The sequence below is a fragment of the Pseudophryne corroboree genome, chromosome 8, assembly GCF_028390025.1.
Source record: "Pseudophryne corroboree isolate aPseCor3 chromosome 8, aPseCor3.hap2, whole genome shotgun sequence".
Taxonomy (NCBI): domain Eukaryota; kingdom Metazoa; phylum Chordata; class Amphibia; order Anura; family Myobatrachidae; genus Pseudophryne; species Pseudophryne corroboree.
Genome location: NC_086451.1, coordinates 412,182,137 through 412,204,073, shown reverse-complemented (window position 1 = coordinate 412,204,073; position 21,937 = coordinate 412,182,137). Strand labels below are relative to the sequence as shown.

At 49.4% G+C, this 21,937-nt stretch overlaps 1 protein-coding gene across 4 annotated transcripts in view; it reads right to left on the bottom strand.

Moving 5' to 3' along the window:
* Positions 1-21,937, bottom strand: part of ZNF541 (zinc finger protein 541) — a 401,808-nt gene that overhangs the window by 44,708 nt on the left and 335,163 nt on the right. For all 4 annotated transcript variants that reach the window (XM_063937867.1, XM_063937868.1, XM_063937869.1 and 1 more), the window contains exon 12: positions 21,428-21,503. In XM_063937867.1, the coding sequence (XP_063793937.1) occupies positions 21,428-21,503 (76 nt within the window). The remainder of the gene's footprint in view (positions 1-21,427; positions 21,504-21,937) is intronic.

The window sequence follows — 21,937 nt, the reverse complement described above, 5'->3', positions numbered from 1 at the left end:
GGTGTATAAATAATAATTACCACAGGCGTATTCAAGGCATTAAGCGGCTCAGCATCCCGCAAGTAGCAGTCTTTTGATCAGTGTTGCATTGCAGGGGACTATTATATCGGAACAGGTCCTTGGAATTTTTCCATTTATATACCCGTTATCCTCATTGGGAGCAGCACCACATGTACTTTTTAACAGTATTTTACCTATTCTCTTCGTATTTATATTATATAATAAGAATTTACTTACCGATAATTCTATTTCTCATAGTCCGTAGTGGATGCTGGGGACTCCGAAAGGACCATGGGGAATAGCGGCTCCGCAGGAGACTGGGCACAAAAGTAAAAAGCTTTAGGACTACCTGGTGTGCACTGGCTCCTCCCCCTATGACCCTCCTCCAAGCCTCAGTTAGGATACTGTGCCCGGACGAGCGTACACAATAAGGAAGGATTTTGAATCCCGGGTAAGACTCATACCAGCCACACCAATCACACCGTACAACTTGTGATCTGAACCCAGTTAACAGCATGATAACAGAAGGAGCCTCTGAAAAGATGGCTCACAACAACAATAACCCGATTTTTGTAACAATAACTATGTACAAGTAATGCAGACAATCCGCACTTGGGATGGGCGCCCAGCATCCACTACGGACTATCAGAAATAGAATTATCGGTAAGTAAATTCTTATTTTCTCTAACGTCCTAGTGGATGCTGGGGACTCCGAAAGGACCATGGGGATTATACCAAAGCTCCCAAACGGGCGGGAGAGTGCGGATGACTCTGCAGCACCGAATGAGAGAACTCCAGGTCCTCCTCAGCCAGGGTATCAAATTTGTAGAATTTAGCAAACGTGTTTGCCCCTGACCAAGTAGCTGCTCGGCAAAGTTGTAAAGCCGAGACCCCTCGGGCAGCCGCCCAAGATGAGCCCACTTTCCGTGTGGAATGGGCTTTTACAGATTTTGGCTGTGGCAGGCCTGCCACAGAATGTGCAAGCTGAATTGTACTACAAATCCAACGAGCAATCGTCTGCTTAGAAGCAGGAGCACCCAGCTTGTTGGGTGCATACAGGATAAACAGCTAATCAGATTTTCTGACTCCAGCCGTCCTGGAAACATATATTTTCAGGGCCCTGACTACGTCCAGCAACTTGGAATCCTCCAAGTCCCTAGTAGCCGCAGGCACCACAATAGGCTGGTTTAAGTGAAAAGCTGAAACCACCTTAGGGAGAAATTGAGGACGAGTCCTCAATTCTGCCCTGTCCGTATGAAAAATTAGGTAAGGGCTTTTATAGGATAAAGCCGCCAATTCTGAGACACGCCTGGCTGAAGCCAGGGCTAACAGCATTACCACTTTCCATGTGAGATATTTTAAGTCCACAGTGGTGAGTGGTTCAAACCAATGTGATTTTAGGAATCCCAAAACTACATTGAGATCCCAAGGTGCCACTGGAGGCACAAAAGGAGGCTGTATATGCAGTACTCCCTTGACAAACGTCTGAACTTCAGGAACAGAAGCCAGTTCTTTTTGGAAGAATATTGACAGGGCCGAAATTTGAACCTTAATGGACCCTAATTTGAGGCCCATAGACAGTCCTGTTTGCAGGAAATGCAGGAAACGACCCAGTTGAAATTCCTCTGTAGGGGCCTTCCTGGCCTCGCACCACGCAACATATTTACGCCAAATACGGTGATAATGTTGTACGGTTACATCCTTCCTGGCTTTGATCAGGGTAGGGATGACTTCATCCGGAATGCCTTTTTCCTTCAGGATCCGGCGTTCAACCGCCATGCCGTCAAACGCAGCCACGGTAAGTCTTGGAACAGACATGTTCCCTGCTGGAGCAGGTCCTTTCTTAGAGGTAGAGGCCACGGGTCTTCCGTGAGCATCTCTTGAATTTCCGGGTACCAAGTCCTTCTTGGCCAATCCGGAGCCACGAGTATAGTCTTTACTCCTCTCCTTCTTATGATTCTCAGTACTTTTGGTATGAGAGGAAGAGGAGGGAACACATACACTGACTGGTACACCCACGGTGTTACCAGAGCGTCCACAGCTATTGCCTGAGGGTCCCTTGACCTGGCGCAATATCTGTCCAGTTTTTTGTTGAGACGGGACGCCATCATGTCCACCTTTGGTTTTTCCCAACGGTTCACAATCATGTGGAAGACTTCTGGGTGAAGTCCCCACTCCCCCGGGTGAAGATCGTGTCTGCTGAGGAAGTCTGCTTCCCAGTTGTCCACTCCCGGAATGAACACTGCTGACAGTGCTATCACATGATTCTCCGCCCAGCGAAGAATCCTTGCCACTTCCATCATTGCCCTCCTGCTTCTTGTGCCGCCCTGTCTGTTTACGTGGGCGACTGCCGTGATGTTGTCCGACTGGATCAACACCGGCTGACCCTGAAGCAGAGGTCTTGCCTGACTTAGGGCATTGTAAATGGCCCTTAGTTCCAGGATATTTATGTGAAGTGACGTTTCCATGCTTGACCACAAGCCCTGGAAATTTCTTCCCTGTGTGACTGCTCCCCAGCCTCTCAGGCTGGCATCCATGGTCACCAGGACCCAATCCTGAATGCCGAATCTGCGGCCCTCTAGGAGATGAGCACTCTGTAACCACCACAGGAGAGACACCCTTGTCCTTGGAGACAGGGTTATCCGCTGATGCATTTGAAGATGCGATCCGGACCATTTGTCCAGCAGATCCCACTGAAAAGTTCTTGCGTGGAATCTGCTGAATGGAATCGCTTCGTAAGAAGCCACCATCTTTCCCAGGACCCTTGTGCATTGATGTACTGACACTTGGCCTGGTCTTAGGAGGTTCCTGACTAGGTCGGATAACTCCTTGGCTTTCTCCTCCGGGAGAAACACCTTTTTCTGTACTGTGTCCAGAATCATCCCTAGGAACAGCAGACGTGTCGTCGGAATCAGCGGCGATTTTGGAATATTTAGAATCCATCCGTGCTGTCGTAGTACTACTTGAGATAGTGCTACTCCGACCTCTAACTGTTCTCTGGACCTTGCCCTTATCAGGAGATCGTCCAAGTAAGGGATAATTAAGACGCCTTTTCTTCGAAGAAGAATCATCATTTCGGCCATTACCTTGTTAAAGACCCGGGGTGCCGTGGACAATCCAAACGGCAGCGTCTGAAACTGATAGTGACAGTTCTGTACCACAAACCTGAGGTACCCTTGGTGAGAAGGGCAAATTGGGACATGGAGGTAAGCATCCTTGATGTCCAGAGACACCATATAGTCCCCTTCTTCCAGGTTCGCTATCACTGCTCTGAGTGACTCCATCTTGAACTTGAACCTTTTTATGTAAGTGTTCAAGGATTTCAGATTTAAAATGGGTCTCACCGAGCCGTCCGGCTTCGGTACCACAAACAGCGTGGAATAATACCCCTTTCCCTGTTGTAGGAGGGGTACCTTGATTATCACCTGCTGGGAATACAGCTTGTGAATGGCTTCCAATACCGCCTCCCTGTCGGGGGGAGACGTTGGTAAAGCAGACTTCAGGAACCGGCGAGGGGGAGACGTCTCGAATTCCAATTTGTACCCCTGAGATACTACCTGCAGGATCCAGGGGTCCACTTGCGAGTGAGCCCACTGCGCGCTGAAATTCTTGAGACGGGCCCCCACCGTGCCTGAGTCCGCTTGTAAGGCCCCAGCGTCATGCTGAGGACTTGGCAGAAGCGGGGGAGGGCTTCTGTTCGTGGGAAGAGGCTGTCTGCTGCAGTCTTTTTCCCCTTCCTCTGCCCCGGGGCAGATATGAGTGGCCTTTTGCCCGCTTGCCCTTATGGGGACGAAAGGACTGAGCCTGAAAAGACGGTATCTTTTTCTGCTGCGAGGTGACTTGGGGTAAAAAGGTGGATTTTCCAGCCGTTGCCGTGGCCACCAGGTCCGATAGACCGACCCCAAATAACTCCTCCCCTTTATACGGCAATACTTCCATATGCCTTTTGGAATCCGCATCTCCTGACCACTGTCGCGTCCATAATCCTCTTCTGGCAGAAATGGACATCGCACTTACTCTTGATGCCAGAGTGCAAATATCCCTCTGTGCATCTCGCATATATAGAAATGCATCCTTTAAATGCTCTATAGTCAATAATATATTGTCCCTGTCCAGGGTATCAATATTTTCAGTCAGGGAATCCGACCAAGCCACCCCAGCACTGCACATCCAGGCTGAGGCGATTGCTGGTCGCAATATAATACCAGTATGTGTGTATATACTTTTAAGGATATTTTCCAGCTTCCTATCAGCTGGTTCCTTGAGGGCGGCCGTATCAGGGGACGGTAACGCCACTTGTTTTGATAAGCGTGTGAGCGCCTTATCTACGCTAGGGGGTGTTTCCCAACGCGCCCTAACCTCTGGCGGGAAAGGGTATAATGCCAATAACTTTTTAGAAATTAGCAGTTTTTTATCGGGGGAAACCCACGCTTCATCACACACCTCATTTAATTCATCTGATTCGGGAAAAACTACGGGTAGTTTTTTCACACCCCACATAATAATAATAATTTTTTGTGGTACTTGTAGCATCAGAAATGTTCAAAACCTCCTTCATTGCCGTGATCATGTAACGTGTGGCCCTACTGGAAAATACGTTTGTTTCCTCACCGTCGACACTGGAGTCAGTGTCCGTGTCTGTGTCTGTATCGACCTGAGGTAACGGGCGCTTTAGAGCCCCTGACGGTGTTTTAGACGCCTGTACAGGTATTAACTGATTTGCCGGCTGTCTCATGTCGTCAACAGTCTTTTGTAAAGTGCTGACACTATCACGTAATTCTTTCCATAAGACCATCCAGTCAGGTGTCGACTCCCTAGGGGGTGACATCACTAACACAGGCAATTGCTCCGCCTCCACACCATTTTCCTCCTCATACATGTCGACACAACGTACCGACACACAGCACACACACAGGGAATGCTCTGATAGAGGACAGGACCCCACTAGCCCTTTGGGGAGACAGAGGGAGAGTTTGCCAGCACACACCAGAGCGCTATATATATATACAGGGATAACCTTATACAGGTTGAGTATCCCATATCCAAATATTCCGAAATACGGAATATTCCGAAATACGGACTTTTTTGAGTGAGAGTGAGATAGTGAAACCTTTGTTTTTTGATAGCTCAATGTACACAAAGTTTGTTTAATACACAAACTTATTAAAATATTGTATTAAATGACCTTCAGGCTGTGTGTATAAGGTGTATATGAAACATAAATTAATTGTGTGAATGTAGACACACTTTGTTTAATGCACAAAGTTGTAAAAAATATTGGCTAAAATTACCTTCAGGCTGTGTGTATAAGGTGTATATGTAACATAAATGCATTCTGTGCTTAGATTTAGGTCCCATCACCATGATATCTCATTATGGTATGCAATTATTCCAAAATACGGAAAAATCCCATATCCAAAATACCTCTGGTCCCAAGCATTTTGGATAAGGGAGACTCAACCTGTATAAGTGTTTTTCCCTAATATAGCTGCTGTATATATTTATATGCCAATTTAGTGCCCCCCCTCTCTTGTTTTACCCTGTTTCTGTAGTGCAGGACTGCAGGGAAGAGTCAGGGAGCCTTCCTCCAACGGAGCTGTGAGGAAAAAATGGCGCCAGTGTGCTGAGGAGATAGGCTCCGCCCCTTTTTCGGCGGCCTTTCTCCCGCTTTTTTATGTAAAAATTGGCAGGGGTTAAATACATCCATATAGCCCAGGAGCTATATGTGATGTATTTTTTGCCAAAAAAGGTGTTTTTATTGCGTCTCAGGGCGCCCCCCCCCAGCGCCCTGCACCCTCAGTGACCGGAGTGTGAAGTGTGCTGAGAGCAATGGCGCACAGCTGCAGTGCTGTGCGCTACCTTATTGAAGACAGGACGTCTTCTGCCGCCGATTTTCCGGACCTCTTCCGTCTTCTGGCTCTGTAAGGGGGACGGCGGCGCGGCTCTGGGACCCATCCATGGCTGGGCCTGTGATCGTCCCTCTGGAGCTAATGTCCAGTAGCCTAAGAAGCCCAATCCACTCTGCACGCAGGTGAGTTCGCTTCTTCTCCCCTTAGTCCCTCGGTGCAGTGAGCCTGTTGCCAGCAGGTCTCACTGAAAATAAAAAACCTACTTTAAACTTTTACACTAAGCAGCTCAGGAGAGCCCCTTAGCCTGCACCCGTCTCGTTCGGGCACAAAAATCTAACTGAGGCTTGGAGGAGGGTAATAGGGGGAGGAGCCAGTGCACACCAGGTAGTCCTAAAGCTTTTTACTTTTGTGCCCAGTCTCCTGCGGAGCCGCTATTCCCCATGGTCCTTTCGGAGTCCCCAGCATCCACTAGGACGTTAGAGAAATTAAGTTTATCAACTATTTGAGAGTGTTGAATTTTATCCTGAGTATATAATTAAATATATGTATTGTATTGATCATCTCAACTCATTTGTGACCATACTAACGCTGTATGCTCCACTGTTTACACCTCAGTGAGGTAAGCCTGGCAGGGAGTAGGTGCTAAATAGAGATAGCACCTCCCACGGGGCCTAGCAGTGAGATGGCTGTCGTCCATAAAGCTGGGCTGGTGCTATCCCCTGCCTAGTGTTTAAATACCTAGACAAGAAGCCCCATCTGACCCCTGCAGAGACAAGGTCCAGCTTCCCACAGTGGCTATCATACATGTGGAGTGTGCAGGCAGCAGACGGTACCAACCACAGAACCTACAGTACACTGGCGGCTCAGACATGATGTGGCTGCCTCGGCTGTGTGGGTGCCGTCACAGAGAGGGCTTCCTCTACAAAGCAAATCAAAATAAAAAGCTCAAAGAGTAACAGCTGCATAGGAAACCATAGCGAACAGTGTACAGCTCTGGTGGACACTTCCAGAAAGAACTGAACTCCTAGGCAGCCACTGGAGGATAGAGTACTTGCTAGACCTGTTAGAATTACATTTAAAGTGCCCTAGCTCCTGTTCTGCACCTCTGTACCCCTATGATATCCCTGTATACTCCAATGAGATGTCAAAGACATAAGATTTATAGAGAAAGGTAAAGCTGGGCAACAGATGGAATTTATTTGCTGCAGCCCCAATTAGGACGAATCTTATTCTGTCAGCTGTACCCCTGCTTCTTATGGGAGATACACAGTGCAGTTCCACGCATGGTAGGCTATTCAGAAGGATATATTTCTCCTTCATCCACTAGGGGACACTGGAGCGCAGTTACAATGGGGAAATAGTAGGCAGTAACTGGGAGCTGGCACTTTAAAACTCAAATACTTACAAAGGTGCAGGTTTTTTTTAGAACATCTTTGGCGGTGCTAGTACGCATGCGCAAGTCCTGTCCTGTGCCTGTGTTAGCAGTCAATGAGATCATATCGCATTGGCTGCGAACGCCTCTGCCTGCTTAACAGACAGAGGTGTTCGCTGGGGGGCAGCAACGGAGCGATGTGGGGGCAGTGCAGGCAAAACGGGGGCAGAGAGGCAGCGTTTTTTTGGGCAGCTGCGTGAGGACACATGCAGCCGCTCCTATCAAGAAAATGGTGGTGGACCTCCTGCATATGCTGCCTAGCTGCGACTGCAGGAGTTCTTCCACAGTTGCCTCGACCGCAATTAAATCCCATCGGAACTAAAGTTGACCCCTGGCACCGCAGCCTGGGTGCACTGTCAGGCGGTTTGACACCATTTTTTTTAAATCGGAGTGGCTTCGTGTGACGTCATGAAGTCCCCCTGAAAACGGTCCCGGCACGCCCCTGTTCGGCCGCCACTATCAATCACATTGCCGTCGCATTCATCAGGGATGTGACCGCAATATGTGTGTCTGTGCGATGCGGTCACTGCGCTTGTGCAGTTTGCAGATTTCGGCAAACCGCGCTTCGGGCCACATTAGCGGATAGGTCTGAATGATCCCCTAAGGACCCTATTCAGCATGAGTTGCAGTTTTGGCTAAAAAGAATCTACAACTGCCTGTTACAGCATGCTGGGGGCCGCCCTGCATGCAAAGTCCCGCCCAGCGTTGCGATCACAATCTAATTGCAATCGGAACGCTGACCAGGGATTAGCTGATGCCTCCCTGCATACACAGCCACACCACCGCCATCTTTTTCATCGGAGTGGCTGCGTGTGACATCAGCACCTGCGTTGGCCGGACCACTCCCCCGCAATAGTTTGTGGCCACCCCCTCGACGCCCACTGCTGTCACTCAAAGTGTGATTGCATGCCTTCAGGATGCGATCGCACTTTACTAGCGGGCACATGCACTGTGCAAACTCAGCGCATGCGCAGAAGATGGAAGCTGAATGAGGGCCCAAGACTGTAAGATTGAAGCAAAAAAATGACATGAACAAATGAAATGACATGAAAGTTGCAGGAAAAATAAGATTTTACTTACCGGTAAATCTATTTCTCGTAGTCCGTAGAGGATGCTGGGACTCCGTAAGGACCATGGGGATAGACGGGCTCCGCAGGAGATAGGGCACTTTAAGAAAGCTTTGGATTCTGGGTGTGCACTGGCTCCTCCCTCTATGCCCCTCCTCCAGACCTCAGTTAGGGAAATAGTGCCCAGAGGTGATGGACAGTACGAGGAAGGATTTTTGTAAATCTAAGGGCGAGATTTATACCAGCCACACCAATCACACCGTATAACTTATGATAAACTTACCCAGTTAACAGTATGAACAACAACATAGCCACGGTATCACCGAAAACTATAACATAACCCTTATGTAAGCAATAACTATATACAAGTCATGCAGAAGAAGTCCGCACTTGGGACGGGCGCCCAGCATCCTCTACGGACTACGAGAAATAGATTTACCGGTAAGTAAAATCTTATTTTCTCTAACGTCCTTGAGGATGCTGGGACTCCGTAAGGACCATAGGGATTATACCAAAGCTCCCAAACGGGCGGGAGAGTGCGGATGACTCTGCAGCACCGATTGAGCAAACAGGAGGTCCTCCTCAGCCAGGGTATCAAACTTATAGAACTTTGCAAAGGTGTTTGTCCCCGACCAAGTAGCTGCTCGGCACAACTGTAATGCCGAGACCCCTCGGGCAGCCGCCCAAGAAGAGCCCACTTTCCTAGTGGAGTGGGCCTTAACCGATTTCGGTAACGGCAATCCTGCCGTAGAATGCGCCTGCTGAATCGTGTTACAGATCCAGCGAGCAATAGTCTGCTTTGAAGCAGGGGCGCCAACCTTGTTGGCCGCATACAGAACAAACAAAGCTTCAGTCTTCCTGATCCGAGCCGTTCTGGTCACATAAATCTTCAAAGCTCTGACTACATCCAGGGACCCGGAATCCTCCAAGTCCCTTGTAGCCACAGGCACGACAATAGGTTGGTTCACATGAAAAGATGAGACCACTTTTGGCAGAAAGTGAGGACGAGTCCTCAACTCTGCCCTATCCACATGAAAAACCAAGTATGGGCTTTTATGCGATAAAGCCGCCAATTCTGAAACATGTCTCGCCGAAGCTAACGCCAACAACATGACCACTTTCCACGTGAGGTATTTCAACTCCACAGTTTTAAGTGGTTCAAACCAAGGAGACTTGAGGAAACGTAACACCACGTTAAGATCCCAAGGCGCCACAGGAGGCACAAAAGGAGGCTGAATATGCAGCACCCCCTTCACAAAAGTCTGTACCTCAGGAAGAGAGGCCACTCCTGTTTGAAGGAAGTGAAGTAGACGGCCCAAATGAAACTCCTCCGTAGGAGCAGCTCTGGCCTCACACCAAGAAACATATTTCCGCCATATACGGTGTCAAAGTCAGAAAAATATCACTATGCACACTGCCATATTTGCACCTCATACATGTCCCTGCTGCGCATGCGTGCGCTCTCCCGTGCGTGCGCATACTCGCTGTTGCGGGCACCCGCAGGCGCACGGTATGCGCATTTACGGTAGAGATTGTATGCGTCTAGCGGGCGACTCGTTCGTTACATATTTTCACCATATAATGTATTTTGTAGATTATGGTCCCTTTGATAGAATCTGAAAGTTTGGTTAATGTAGAATGTTCATGTACGGAGAAATCCCTCTTTGTTTGATACGAAGGGTCAGACAGGGGTTATACAGTGGTGTTTAGTATCCATCGGAAGAGTATTTAATTAGCAATATTCCGGTGTTGGTTTGAAGCGAATTAATCGCTCGTGCGAATAGTTATGGACATAAGAAGTTTATGTCCATTTACTATTATTTGCACTTACTTATCCATGCGGCGGGAAACCTAGTTTCCCACCCACCTGAGCAGTTGGAAATTGTCACAGCCCACCTGTATGAATCAACCTATGACCTTTTGTTATAATGCGAGGAGGAATTCCTGTGTCCAATGAACAATGAGATTGTAGGGACCATTGAATTGTATTGTGTGTGGGGCATAAATAGACAAGCCGATCACATCCAGCTCACTCTTCAACGGTTCTCATTGCTGATAATCGGGAGCTGGATGTCCAGAGGCGCATGCGATCGTTCCCCTTTGTGCGTAAGTTTTTCTCCGCAATCATATTGTCTTCCTTGTTATTCTGAGCCATATCTCTCCATATCCCTCTCTCTCTCTCTCTCTCTCTCCTCCTTCTCTCGTATTCTCTTAAACGTAATAGTATTGTATTATATTTCCTGTGTAGTTATCTGGTTAGTTAGTCTATGTTATATTGTAGTGTATGACTTGTATTGTATTAATTCTTTTGCAAGTATAACATTCATAATATATATATAAGGCGTTGGACCCTAAGCCCAGGTATCTGTGTATTTCTCATAGTGTTAAGTATTTTCAGAGCGTCGGTGACGCTCGAACAGCTTTTAAGATAATCAGGCTACACAAGGTTGCATCTACACTCTATCACTACACTAAGGTTTTGCTGCATAATACACTGTTTATGGTTTAGATATAAAGGTTTAACATTGTGAGCGTCTGCGCCGCTGGTGATCTCCTCGTGGTCCCGAGCGTCCGCTACGCTATAGCGAATCATTACATTAGTCGGCAGCCAATAGCGTGCCTGCCTGTGATCTCTTGGCCGTGAGCGAACGTGACGCTTGAGCGTCTCGACCACGGCTAAGCGATTGTTACGCAACGTGCGTACCCTTACGGTACTCCATACGTAAATAGCGTACAGTGTTCTTAGACCTCATAAAGGGTTTTAAATAAGATAAATATTTGGCTTTATCAACGGTGATAATGTTTCAACGTCACGTCTTTCCTAGCCCTGATCAGGGTAGGAATGTCTTCCTCCGGAATTCCTTTTTCCGCTAGGATCCGGCGTTCAACCGCCATGCCGTCAAACGCAGCCGCGGTAAGTCTTGGAACAGACAGGGCCCCTGCCGCAGCAGGTCCTGCCTTAGAGGAAGAGGCCACGGATCTTCTGTGAGCAACTCTTGCAGTTCCGGATACCAAGTCCTCCGTGGCCAATCTGGAACAATGAGGATTGTTCTGACCCTGCTTATTCTTACAATTCTCAACACCTTGGGTATGAGAGGAAGAGGAGAAAACACATAGACCGATCTGAACACCCAAGGTGTCACCAGAGCGTCTACCGCTACCGCCTAAGGGTCCCTTGACCTGGTGCAATTCCGCTTTAGCTTTTTGTTGAGACGGGACGCCATCATGTCTATTTGAGGCAGGCCCCACCGATCCGCGATCTGTGCAAAGACTTCTTGATGAAGTCCCCACTCCCCCGGATGCAGGTCGTGCCTGCTGAGGAAGTCCGCCTCCCAGTTGTCCACCCCCGGGATGAACACCCCTGACAGCGCGCTTACATGGCCTTCCGCCCAGCGTAGAATCCTGGTCGCTTCTGCCATGGCCACTCTGCTCCTTGTTCCGCCTTGGCGGTTTATATGAGCCACTGCCGTGACATTGTCTGACTGAATCAGAACCGGTCTTCTCCGAAGCAAGTTCTCCGCTTGACGCAGGGCGTTGTATATGGCCCTCAACTCCAGGACGTTGATGTGGAGACAAGTCTCCAGGCTTGACCAGAAACCTTGGAAATTTCTTCCCAGTGCCACTGCTCCCCAGCCTCGGAGGCTTGCGTCCGTGGTCACCAGGACCCAGTCCTGAATGCCGAACCTGCGACCCTCTAGAAGGTGAGCACTGTTCAGCCACCACAGGAGAGATACCCTGGTCCTGGGAGACAGGGTGATCCTTTGATGCATTTGTAAATGGGACCCGGACCACTTGTCCAAGAGGTCCCATTGAAAAGTCCTTGCATGGAATCTGCCGAAAGGGATGGCCTCGTATGAAGCCTCCATCTTCCCCAGGACCCGCGTGCACTGATGCACTGAAACCTTCTTTGGTTTCAATAGGTTCCTGACCATGGTCATGAGTTCCTGAACATTTTCGATCGGAAGAAAAACCTTTTTCTGGTCTGTGTCTAGAATCAGGCCCAGAAAGGTCAGACGCGTTGTAGGAACTAGCTGGGACTTCGGTATATTGAGAATCCAGCCGTGTAGTTGCAACGTCTTCATGGACAGAGACACGCTGTCCAGCAACTTCTCCCGAGATCTCGCCTTTATTAGGAGATCGTCCAAGTATGGGATAATTGTGACCCCCTGCCTGCGCAGGAGTACCATCATTTCCGCCATTACCTTGGTGAAAACCCTCGGGGCCGTGGAAAGCCCAAACGGCAACGTCTGAAATTGGTAGTGACAGTCCTGCACTGCAAATCTCAGGAACGCCTGATGGGGGGGGGGGGGGGGGGGGGGAATATTGGAACATGAAGGTATGCATCCTTTATGTCCAGGGACACCATCCAATCCCCCCCCCTCCAGGCTGGCGATGACCGCCCGGAGTGATTCCATTTTGAACTTGAACCTTTTCAAGTACAAGTTCAGAGATTTTAGGTTTAAAATGGGCCTGACCGAACCGTCCGGTTTCGGGACCACAAACAGGGTTGAATAATATCCCTCTCCCTGCTGGAGATGAGGAACTGTGACAATCACCTGTTGCACATACAATTTTTGGATTGCTGTGAACACTGACTCCCTCTCTGACGGAGAAAAACCGGCGAGGAGGCAAGTCTTCGAATTCTAGCCTGTATCCCTGAGCAACAATCTCTACTGCCCAGGGATCCACCTGCGATTGAACCCAGACGTGGCTGAAAAACCGAAGACGAGCCCCCACCAGATCTGCCTCCCCCCGGGAAGCCCCAGCGTCATGCGGTGGACTTTGCAGACGCAGGAGAGGACTTCTGCTCTTGGGAACTAGCTGTGTGCAGCTTCTTTCCCCTGCCTTTCCCTCTGGTAACAAAGGACGATCCCCGCACCTTCTTGTTTTTATTGGAACGAAAGGACTGCATTTGATAATGAGGAGCCTTCTTAGTATGCTGCGGGGGGACATAAGGTAAGAAATTCGACTTACCAGCCGTAGCCGTAGAGACAAGGTCCGAGAGGCCGTCTCCAAACAACTTCTCCCCCTTGTACGGCAAGGACTCCATGTGCCGCTTATAATCGGCATCTCCCGTCCACTGCCGGGTCCACAGGAGTCGCCTAGCAGAAATAGACATAGCATTTACTCTGGAGCTTAATAAACAAATGTCTCTCTGAGCATCTCTCATATACAAGGCAGCATCTCTGATATGCTCTAAGGTTATTTGAATGGCATCCCTATCTAAGGTGTCAATCTCCGTAGATAAGGAATCTGCTCATGCCACAACCGCACTACAAACCCAGGCCGACACCATAGCCGGTCTAGCAATAGTACCTGAGTGTAAACTGTAAATGTGCTTCAAGGTAATTTCCTGCCTGCGATCAGCCGGTTCCTTGAGGGAAGCCGTATCCTGAGAAGGCAGTGCCACCTTGTTGGACAAGCGTGTCAGCGCCTTGTCCACTTTTGGTGAAGATTCCCAGCGTATCCTATCAGTTTGTGGAAAGGGATACGCCATAAGAATCCTTTTGGGAACTTGTGGTCTCCTATCTGGAGAGTCCCAAGCCTTTTCGCACAATTCACTTAATTTAAATGATGATGGAAAAGTGACTTCAGGCTTTTTCTCTTTATACATGTGTACCCTCGTGTCAGGGACAGGAAGTTCCTCAGTAATATGCAAAACCTCTTTTATGGCCATAATCATGTACCGAATACCTTTTGCCACCTTCGGCTGTAATTTTGCATCTTCATAGTCGACACTAGAGTCAGAATCTGTGTCGGTATCTGTGTCATCGATCTGGGATATGGTGCGCTTCTGAGACCCCGACGGGCCTGGCGCCACAGGGACAGGCATGGACTGGCTACCTGACTGATCCCTAGCTTCAGCCTTGTCTAACCTTTCATGCAATAGATTGACATTTGCATTCAAGATATTCAGCATATCCACCCATTCCGGTGTCGGCGTTGCCGACGGCGACCTGACATTCAAACACTCCCCCTCCACAGTAAGCAAGCATTCCTCGTCAAACATGTCGACACACGCGTACCGACACACTTCACACACACAGGGAACCCCTTTTCTGAAGACAGTATCCCTGTCAAGGCCCTTTGGAGAGACAGAGAGAGAGTATGCCAGCACACACCCCAGCGCAATAACCCTGGAGACCAACACATAAATAAGATTTTACTTACCGGTAAATCTATTTCTCGTAGTCCGTGGTGGATGCTGGGGACTCCGTAAGGACCATGGGGAATAGACTGGCTCCGCAGGAGACATGGGCACTTTAAGAAAGAATTTAGATTCTGGTGTGCTCTGGCTCCTCCCTCTATGTCCCTCCTCCAGACCTCAGTTAGAGAAACTGTGCCCGGAAGAGCTGACAGTACAAGGAAAGGATTTTGGGAATCCAGGGTAAGACGCATACCAGCCACACCAATCACACCGTATAACTTGTGATAACTTTACCCAGTTAACAGTATGAACAATCACAGAGCATCAGATAAACCCTGATGCAACTATAACATAACCCTTATTTAAGCAATAACTATATACAAGCATTGCAGAAGAAGTCCGCACTTGGGACGGGCGCCCAACATCCACTACGGACTACGAGAAATAGATTTACCGGTAAGTAAAATCTTATTTTCTCTAACGTCCTGGTGGATGCTGGGGACTCCGTTAGGACCATGGGGATTATACCAAAGCTCCCAAACGGGCGGGAGAGTGCGGATGACTCTGCAGCACCAAATGAGCAAACACAAGGTCCTCCTCAGCCAGGGTATCAAACTGGTAGAACTTTGCAAAGGTGTTTGAACCTGACCAAGTAGCCACTCGGCAAAGCTGTAATGCCGAGACCCCTCGGGCAGCCGCCCAAGAAGAGCCCACCTTCCTTGTGGAATGGGCCTTAACTGATTTAGGCAGCGGCAACCCAGCCGCAGAATGAGCCTGCTGAATCGTGTTACAGATCCAGCGAGCAATAGTTTGCTTTGAAGCAGGCGTCCCAAGCTTGTTGGAAGCATACAGGATAAACAAAGATTCTGTTTTCCTGACCTTAGCCGTTCTGGCTACATAAACCTTCAAAGCCCTGACCACATCCAGTGACTCTGAATCCTCCAAGTCAGCAGTAGCCACAGGCACCACAATAGGTTGGTTTATATGAAAGGATGAAACCACTTTCGGCAGAAATTGTGGGCGGGTCCGCAATTCTGCTCTATCCGCATAGAAAACCAGATAAGGCTTTTATGTGACAAAGCCGCCAATTCTGACACACGCCTAGCCGAAGCCAAGGCTAATAGCATGACCATCTTCCACGTGAGATATTTTACTTCCACCGTTTTGAGTGGTTCAAACCAGTGTGATTTCAGGAAACTCAACACCACGTTAAGATCCCAAGGTGCCACTGGAGGCACAAAAGGGGGCTGAATATGCAGCACTCCCTTTACAAACGTCTGAACTTCAGGCAGAGAAGCCAGTTCTTTTTGAAAGAAAATGGATAAGGCCGAAATCTGAACCTTAATGGAACCCAATTTAAGGCCCAAAGTCACTCCCGACTGTAGGAAGTGAAGGAAACAACCCAGTTGGAATTCCTCCGTAGGGGCATTCCTGGCCTCACACCAAGCCACATATTTTCGCCATATACGGTGATAATGTTGAGCCGTCACATCCTTCCTAGCCTCTATCAGCGTAGGAATGACCTCATCCGGAATGCCTTTTTCTGCTAGGATCCGGCGTTCAACCGCCATGCCGTCAAACGCAGCAGCGGTAAGTCTTGGAACAGACAGGGCCCCTGTTGCACAAGTCCTGTCTTAGAGGCAGAGGCCACGGGTCCTCTGTGAGCATTTCTTGCAGATCTGGATACCAAGTCCTTCTTGGCCAATCCGGAACAATGAGTATTGTTCTCACTCCTCTTTTTCTAATGATTCTCAGCACCTTGGGTATGAGAGGAAGAGGAGGAAATACATAGACCGACTGGAACACCCACGGTGTCACCAGTGTGTCCACAGCTATCGCCTGAGGGTCTCTTGACCTGGCGCAATATCTCTGCAGCTTTTTGTTGAGGCGGGATGCCATCATGTCCACCTGTGGCAGTTCCCACCGACTTGCAATCTGCGTGAAGACTTCTTGATGAAGTCCCCACTCTCCCGGGTGGAGGTCGTGCCTGCTGAGGAAGTCTGCTTCCCAGCTGTCCACTCATGGAATGAACACTGCTGACAGTGCGCTTACGTGATTCTCCGCCCAGCGAAGAATTCTGGTGGCTTCTACCATCGCCACTCTGCTCCTTGTGCCGCCTTGGCGGTTTACATGAGCCACTGCGGTGATGTTGTCTGACTGAATCAGAACCGGTTGGTCGCGAAGCAGGGACTCCGCTTGACGTAGGGCGTTGTATATGGCCCTTAGTTCCAGGATGTTGATGTGAAGGCAAGTCTCCTGACTTGACCACAGCCCTTGGAAATTTCTTCCCTGTGTGACTGCCCCCCACCCTTGGAGGTTGCATCCGTGGTCACCAGGACCCAGTCCTGAGTGCCGAATCTGCGACCTTCGAGAAGGTGAGCACACTGCAGCCACCACAGGAGAGACACCCTGGCCCTGGGGGATAGGGTGATTAACCGATGCATCTGAAGATGTGATCCGGACCACTTGTCCAGTAAGTCCCATTGGAAGGTCCTCGCATGGAACCTGCCGAAGGGAATGGCCTCGTATGATGCCACCATCCTTCCCAGGACTCGAGTGCAGTGATGCACTGACACCTGTTTTGGTTTTAATAGATTCCTGACCAGTGTCATGAGCTCCTGAGCTCTCTCTATCGGGACATAAAACCTTCTCTGGCCTGTGTCTAGGATCATGCCTAGGAGAGGCAGATGAGCTGTAGGAACCAACTGCGACTTTGGAATACATAGAATCCAGCTGTGTTGCCGTTACACTTCCAGAGAAAGTGATACGCTGTTCAGCAACTGCTCTCTTGATCTCACTTTTATGAGATCGTCCAAGTACGGGATAATAGTGACACCCTGCTTCCGCAGGAGCACCATCATTTCCGCCATTACCTTGGTGAATATTCTCGGGGCCATGGAGAGACCAAACGGCAACGTCTGAAATTGGTAATGACAATCCCGTACCGCAATTCTGAGGTATGCCTGATGAGGTGGATAAATGGGGACATGAAGGTATGCATCCTTTATGTCCAGAGTCACCATAAAATCTCCCCCTTTCAGGCTTGCAATGACCGCTCTTAGCGATTCCATCTTGAACTTGAACCTTTTCAGGTATATGTTCAGGGATTTTAAATTCAATATGGGTCTGACCGAAACGTCCGGTTTCGGGACTACAACATGGTCGAATAATAACCCCCTCCTTGTTGAAGGAGGGGGACCTTGACCACCACCTGTTGAAGATACAATTTGTGAATTGCAGTTAACACTGTTTCCCTCTCGTGGGGGGAAGCCGGCAAGGCCGTCGGTGAGGGGGCATCTCCTCAAAGTCCAGCTTGTATCCATGAGACACAATATCTATTGCCCAGGGATCTAACAGGGAGTGAACCCACTTGTGGCTGAACTTACGAAGGCGTGCCCCCACCGGGCCTAGCTCCGCCTGTGGAAACCCCAGCGACATGCAGTGGATTTTGTAGAGGCCGTGGAGGACTTCTGTTCCTGGGAACTAGCTGTGTTGTGCAGCTTCTTTCCTCTGCCCCTGCCTCTGGCAAGAAAGGACGCACCTCGGACTTTCCTGTTTCTTTGTTCGAAAGGCTGCATTTGATAATGTCGTGCTTTCCTAGGCTGTGCAGGAATATAAGGCAAAATATCAGAATTACCAGCTATAGCTGTGGAGACCAGGTCCGAGAACCCTTCTCCACACAATCCTCAGCCCTCCATATGCCTCTTAAGTCAGCATCATCTGTCCATTGCATATTCTACAGGACACGTCAAGCAGAAATCGACATAGCTTTGACTCTAGGACCCAGTAGACTGATGTCTCTTTTTATATATATATATCTCTTAAGACAGCATCTTTAATATATATATATATCTATATATACATATATATATATACATACTAGGGTCTCAATCTCTGCTGATAAGGTACCTGCCCACGCTGCCACAGCGCTATAAACCCATGCCGACACAATCGCCGGTCTGAGTAGTGTACCCGAATGTGCACGCTATCTGCAGTGACACCCTAGGGGAAGATTCCCATCCTATCCTGGCCCTAGTAGGGAAAGGGGTTCACTACGATATGCCGGCGGTCGGGCTCCCGGCGACCAGCATACCGGCGCCGGGAGCCTGACCGCCGGTTTACCGACAGTGTGGCGAGCGCAAATGAGCCCCTTGCGGGCTCGCTGCGCTCGCCACTCTACGAGTGGCGCGCTACACTATTTTATTCTCCCTCCAGGGGGGTCGTGGACCCCCACGAGGAAGAATAAGTGTCGGTATGCCGGCGGTCGGTATGCCGGCGGTCGGGCTCCCGGCGCCGGTATGCTGGTCGCCGGGAGCCCGACCGCCGGCATACTGAAGACCACCCTAGGGAAAGGATACTCCCTAAGAATTCTTTGTGGGAAACTGCAGTCTCTTGTCTGGAGATTCCCGCTCTTTTTCATCATGAGAGGAGGGAAACTTACCTCAGCTTTCTTCCCCTTAAACATGTGTACCCTTGTGTCAGGGACAGATGAGTCATCAGTGATATGCAAATCATCTTTTATTACAATAATCATATATTAAATACTTTTCTGCCATTTTGGCTGTAACTTTGCATTATCGTAGTCGACACTGGAGTCAACCTCCGTGTCGATATCAGTGTTTATTATTTTGGATAGTGAGCATTGAGAGACTCTGAAGGTCTCTGCGACATAGGGACAGACATGGGTAGATTCCCTGTCTGTTCTCTAATCTTTTGTGCAATAAATTCACCTTAGCACTTAATTACACATATCCAAACAGGTGTCGGCGTTGTCGACGGAGACACCCTCTCACACACATATTTGCTCCATCTCCTCCTTAGTGGAGCCTTTTACCTCCGACATGTCGACACACACGTACCAACACACCACACACTCAGGGAATGCTCATCTGAAGACAATTCCCCCATAAGCCCCTTTGGAGAGACAGAGAGAGAGTATGCCAGCACACACCCCAGCGCTATTAACCCAGGAATAACACAGTAACTTAATGTTAACCCAGTAGCTGCTGTTTATATTGATTTTTGCGCCTAATTATGTGCCCCCCCTCTCTTTTTACCCTCTTCTACCGTGTAACTGCAGGGGAGAGGCTGGGGAGCTTCCTCTCAGCGGTGCTGTGGAGAAAAAACATGGCGTTGGTGAGTGCTGAGGAAGAAGCCCCGCCCCCTCGATGGCGGGCTTCTGTCCCGCTTTCATGTACAATTTTTGGCGGGGGCTCATACATATATACAGTGCCCAACTGTATATATGCAAACTTTTGCCAAAGAGGTCTCTAATTGCTGCCCAGGGCGCCCCCCCCCCTGCGCCCTGCACCCTTACAGTGACCGGAGTATGTGGGTGTAGTGTGGGAGCAATGGCGCACAGCTGCAGTGCTGTGCGCTACCTCAGTGAAGACTGGAGTCTTCTGCCGCCGATTTCGAAGTCTTCTTGCTTCTTTCACCCGGCTTCTGTCTTCCGGCTCTGCGAGGGGGACGGCGGCGCGGCACCGGGATCGGACGACGAGGGTGAGATCCTGTGTACGATCCCTCTGGAGCTAATGGTATCCAGTAGCCTAAGAAGCAGGACCTATCTGCAGAGAGTAGGGCTGCTTCTCTCCCCTCAGTCCCACGATGCAGGGAGTCTGTTGCCAGCAGAGCTCCCTGAAAATAAAAAAACCTAACAAAATACTTTCTTATAGCAAGCTCAGGAGAGCTCACTAAACAGCACCCAGCTCGTCCGGGCACAGATTCAAACTGAGGTCTGAAGGAGGGACATAGAGGGAGGAGCCAGAGCACACCAGAATCTAAATTCTTTCTTAAAGTGCCCATGTCTCCTGCGGAGCCCGTCTATTCCCCATGGTCCTTACGGAGTCCCCAGCATCCACTAGGACGTTAGAGAAATGTTTTTCCCCAGCAGCGCTGTGTAATATGTAAACCGCCAATTATGTGCCCCCCCCCCCCTCTCTTTTAAGCACCCTTTCACCGTGTGTAGGCAGGGGAGAGTCATGGGGAGCTTCCTCTCAGCAGTGCTGTGGAGAGAAAATGGCGCTGGTGAGTGCTGAGGGAGAAGCCCCACCCCCTCGGCAGGGGGCTTCTGTCCCGCTCAAACTTAGTAAATTATGGCGGGGGCTCTTTTATATACATGTACAGAGCCCACCTGTACATGTATATAGTCTTTTTGCCATGCAGAGGTTTATATTGCTGCCCAGGGCGCCCCCCCTGCGCCCTGCACCCTTACAGTGACCGGAGTGTGTGAGGTGTATGGGAGCAATGACGCACAGCTGCAGTGCTGTGCGTTACCTCAGTGAAGCTGAAGGCTTCTGCCGCCTGACGACTTCTGTCTTCTGTACTTCTGGCTCTGTGAGGAGAAAGGCGGCGCGGCTCCGGGGGTGGACGCCCAGTAAGAACCTGCGTGCACCCCCTCTGGAGCTAATGGTGTCCAGTAGCCGAGGAAGCAGAGCCTATCTTTGACAAGAAGGTCTGCTCCTCTCTCCTCAGTCCCTCAATGCAGGGAGCCTGTTGCCAGTAGTGCTCACTGTGAAAAAGTAGTGAAAAGTAGAAAGAAAAATCCAAACAAAAATGCTTTCAGGCAGAGAACTCTGGAGAGCTCTCTGCAGTGCACCCATCTTGCTCTGGGCACAATGTAAAACTGAGGTCTGGAGGAGGGGCATAGAGGGAGGAGCCAGTGCACACCCAGAATCCAAAGCTTTCTTAAAGTGCCCTATCTCATGCGGAGCCCGTCTATTCCCCATGGTCCTTACGGAGTCCCAGCATCCTCAAGACGTTAGAGAAATCATGTATAAAATGTAACCCGAGTAACGAGGAGCAAATCATAGATAACAATAAAGTATACATTTACAGTATATAAATGCAGATCAAAGAGACGCTAACATATCACGAGTTTTTCTTTAAGAACTCTGCATTTAACAAGGATGTCAGATTCCGTGTTACCTACCAGCATAGTGATAGTCTGCAAGCCACCGAGGCAGATATTCCTGAGGTTCCTTAAATAACAGTTTATCCAGGGTTTCCTAAAATTAAACGATTTACTGTTCAGTGGTTTGCATGGACCAGATACAAGCAGAGAGGGATGGGAAGGGCTGTGCGTAATTACTTGCATCTTAGGGGGTAATTCAGAGTTGATCACAACAGCAAATTTGTTAGCAGTTGGGCAAAACTATGGGGGTCATTCCGAGTTGATCGCTCGCTAGCAGTTTTTAGCAGCCATGCAAACGTTATGCCGCCACCCTCTGGGAGTGTATTTTAGCTTAGCAGAAGTGCAAACGAATGGATCGCAGAGCGGCTACAAAAAAAAATTGTGCAGTTTGAGAGTAGCTCCAGACCTACTCAGCGCTTGCGATCAATTCAGACTGTTCAGTTCCGGATTTGACGTCACAAACACGCCCTGCGTTCTCCCAGCCACGCCTGCGTTTTTCCTGGCACGCCTGCGTTTTTCCGAACAGTC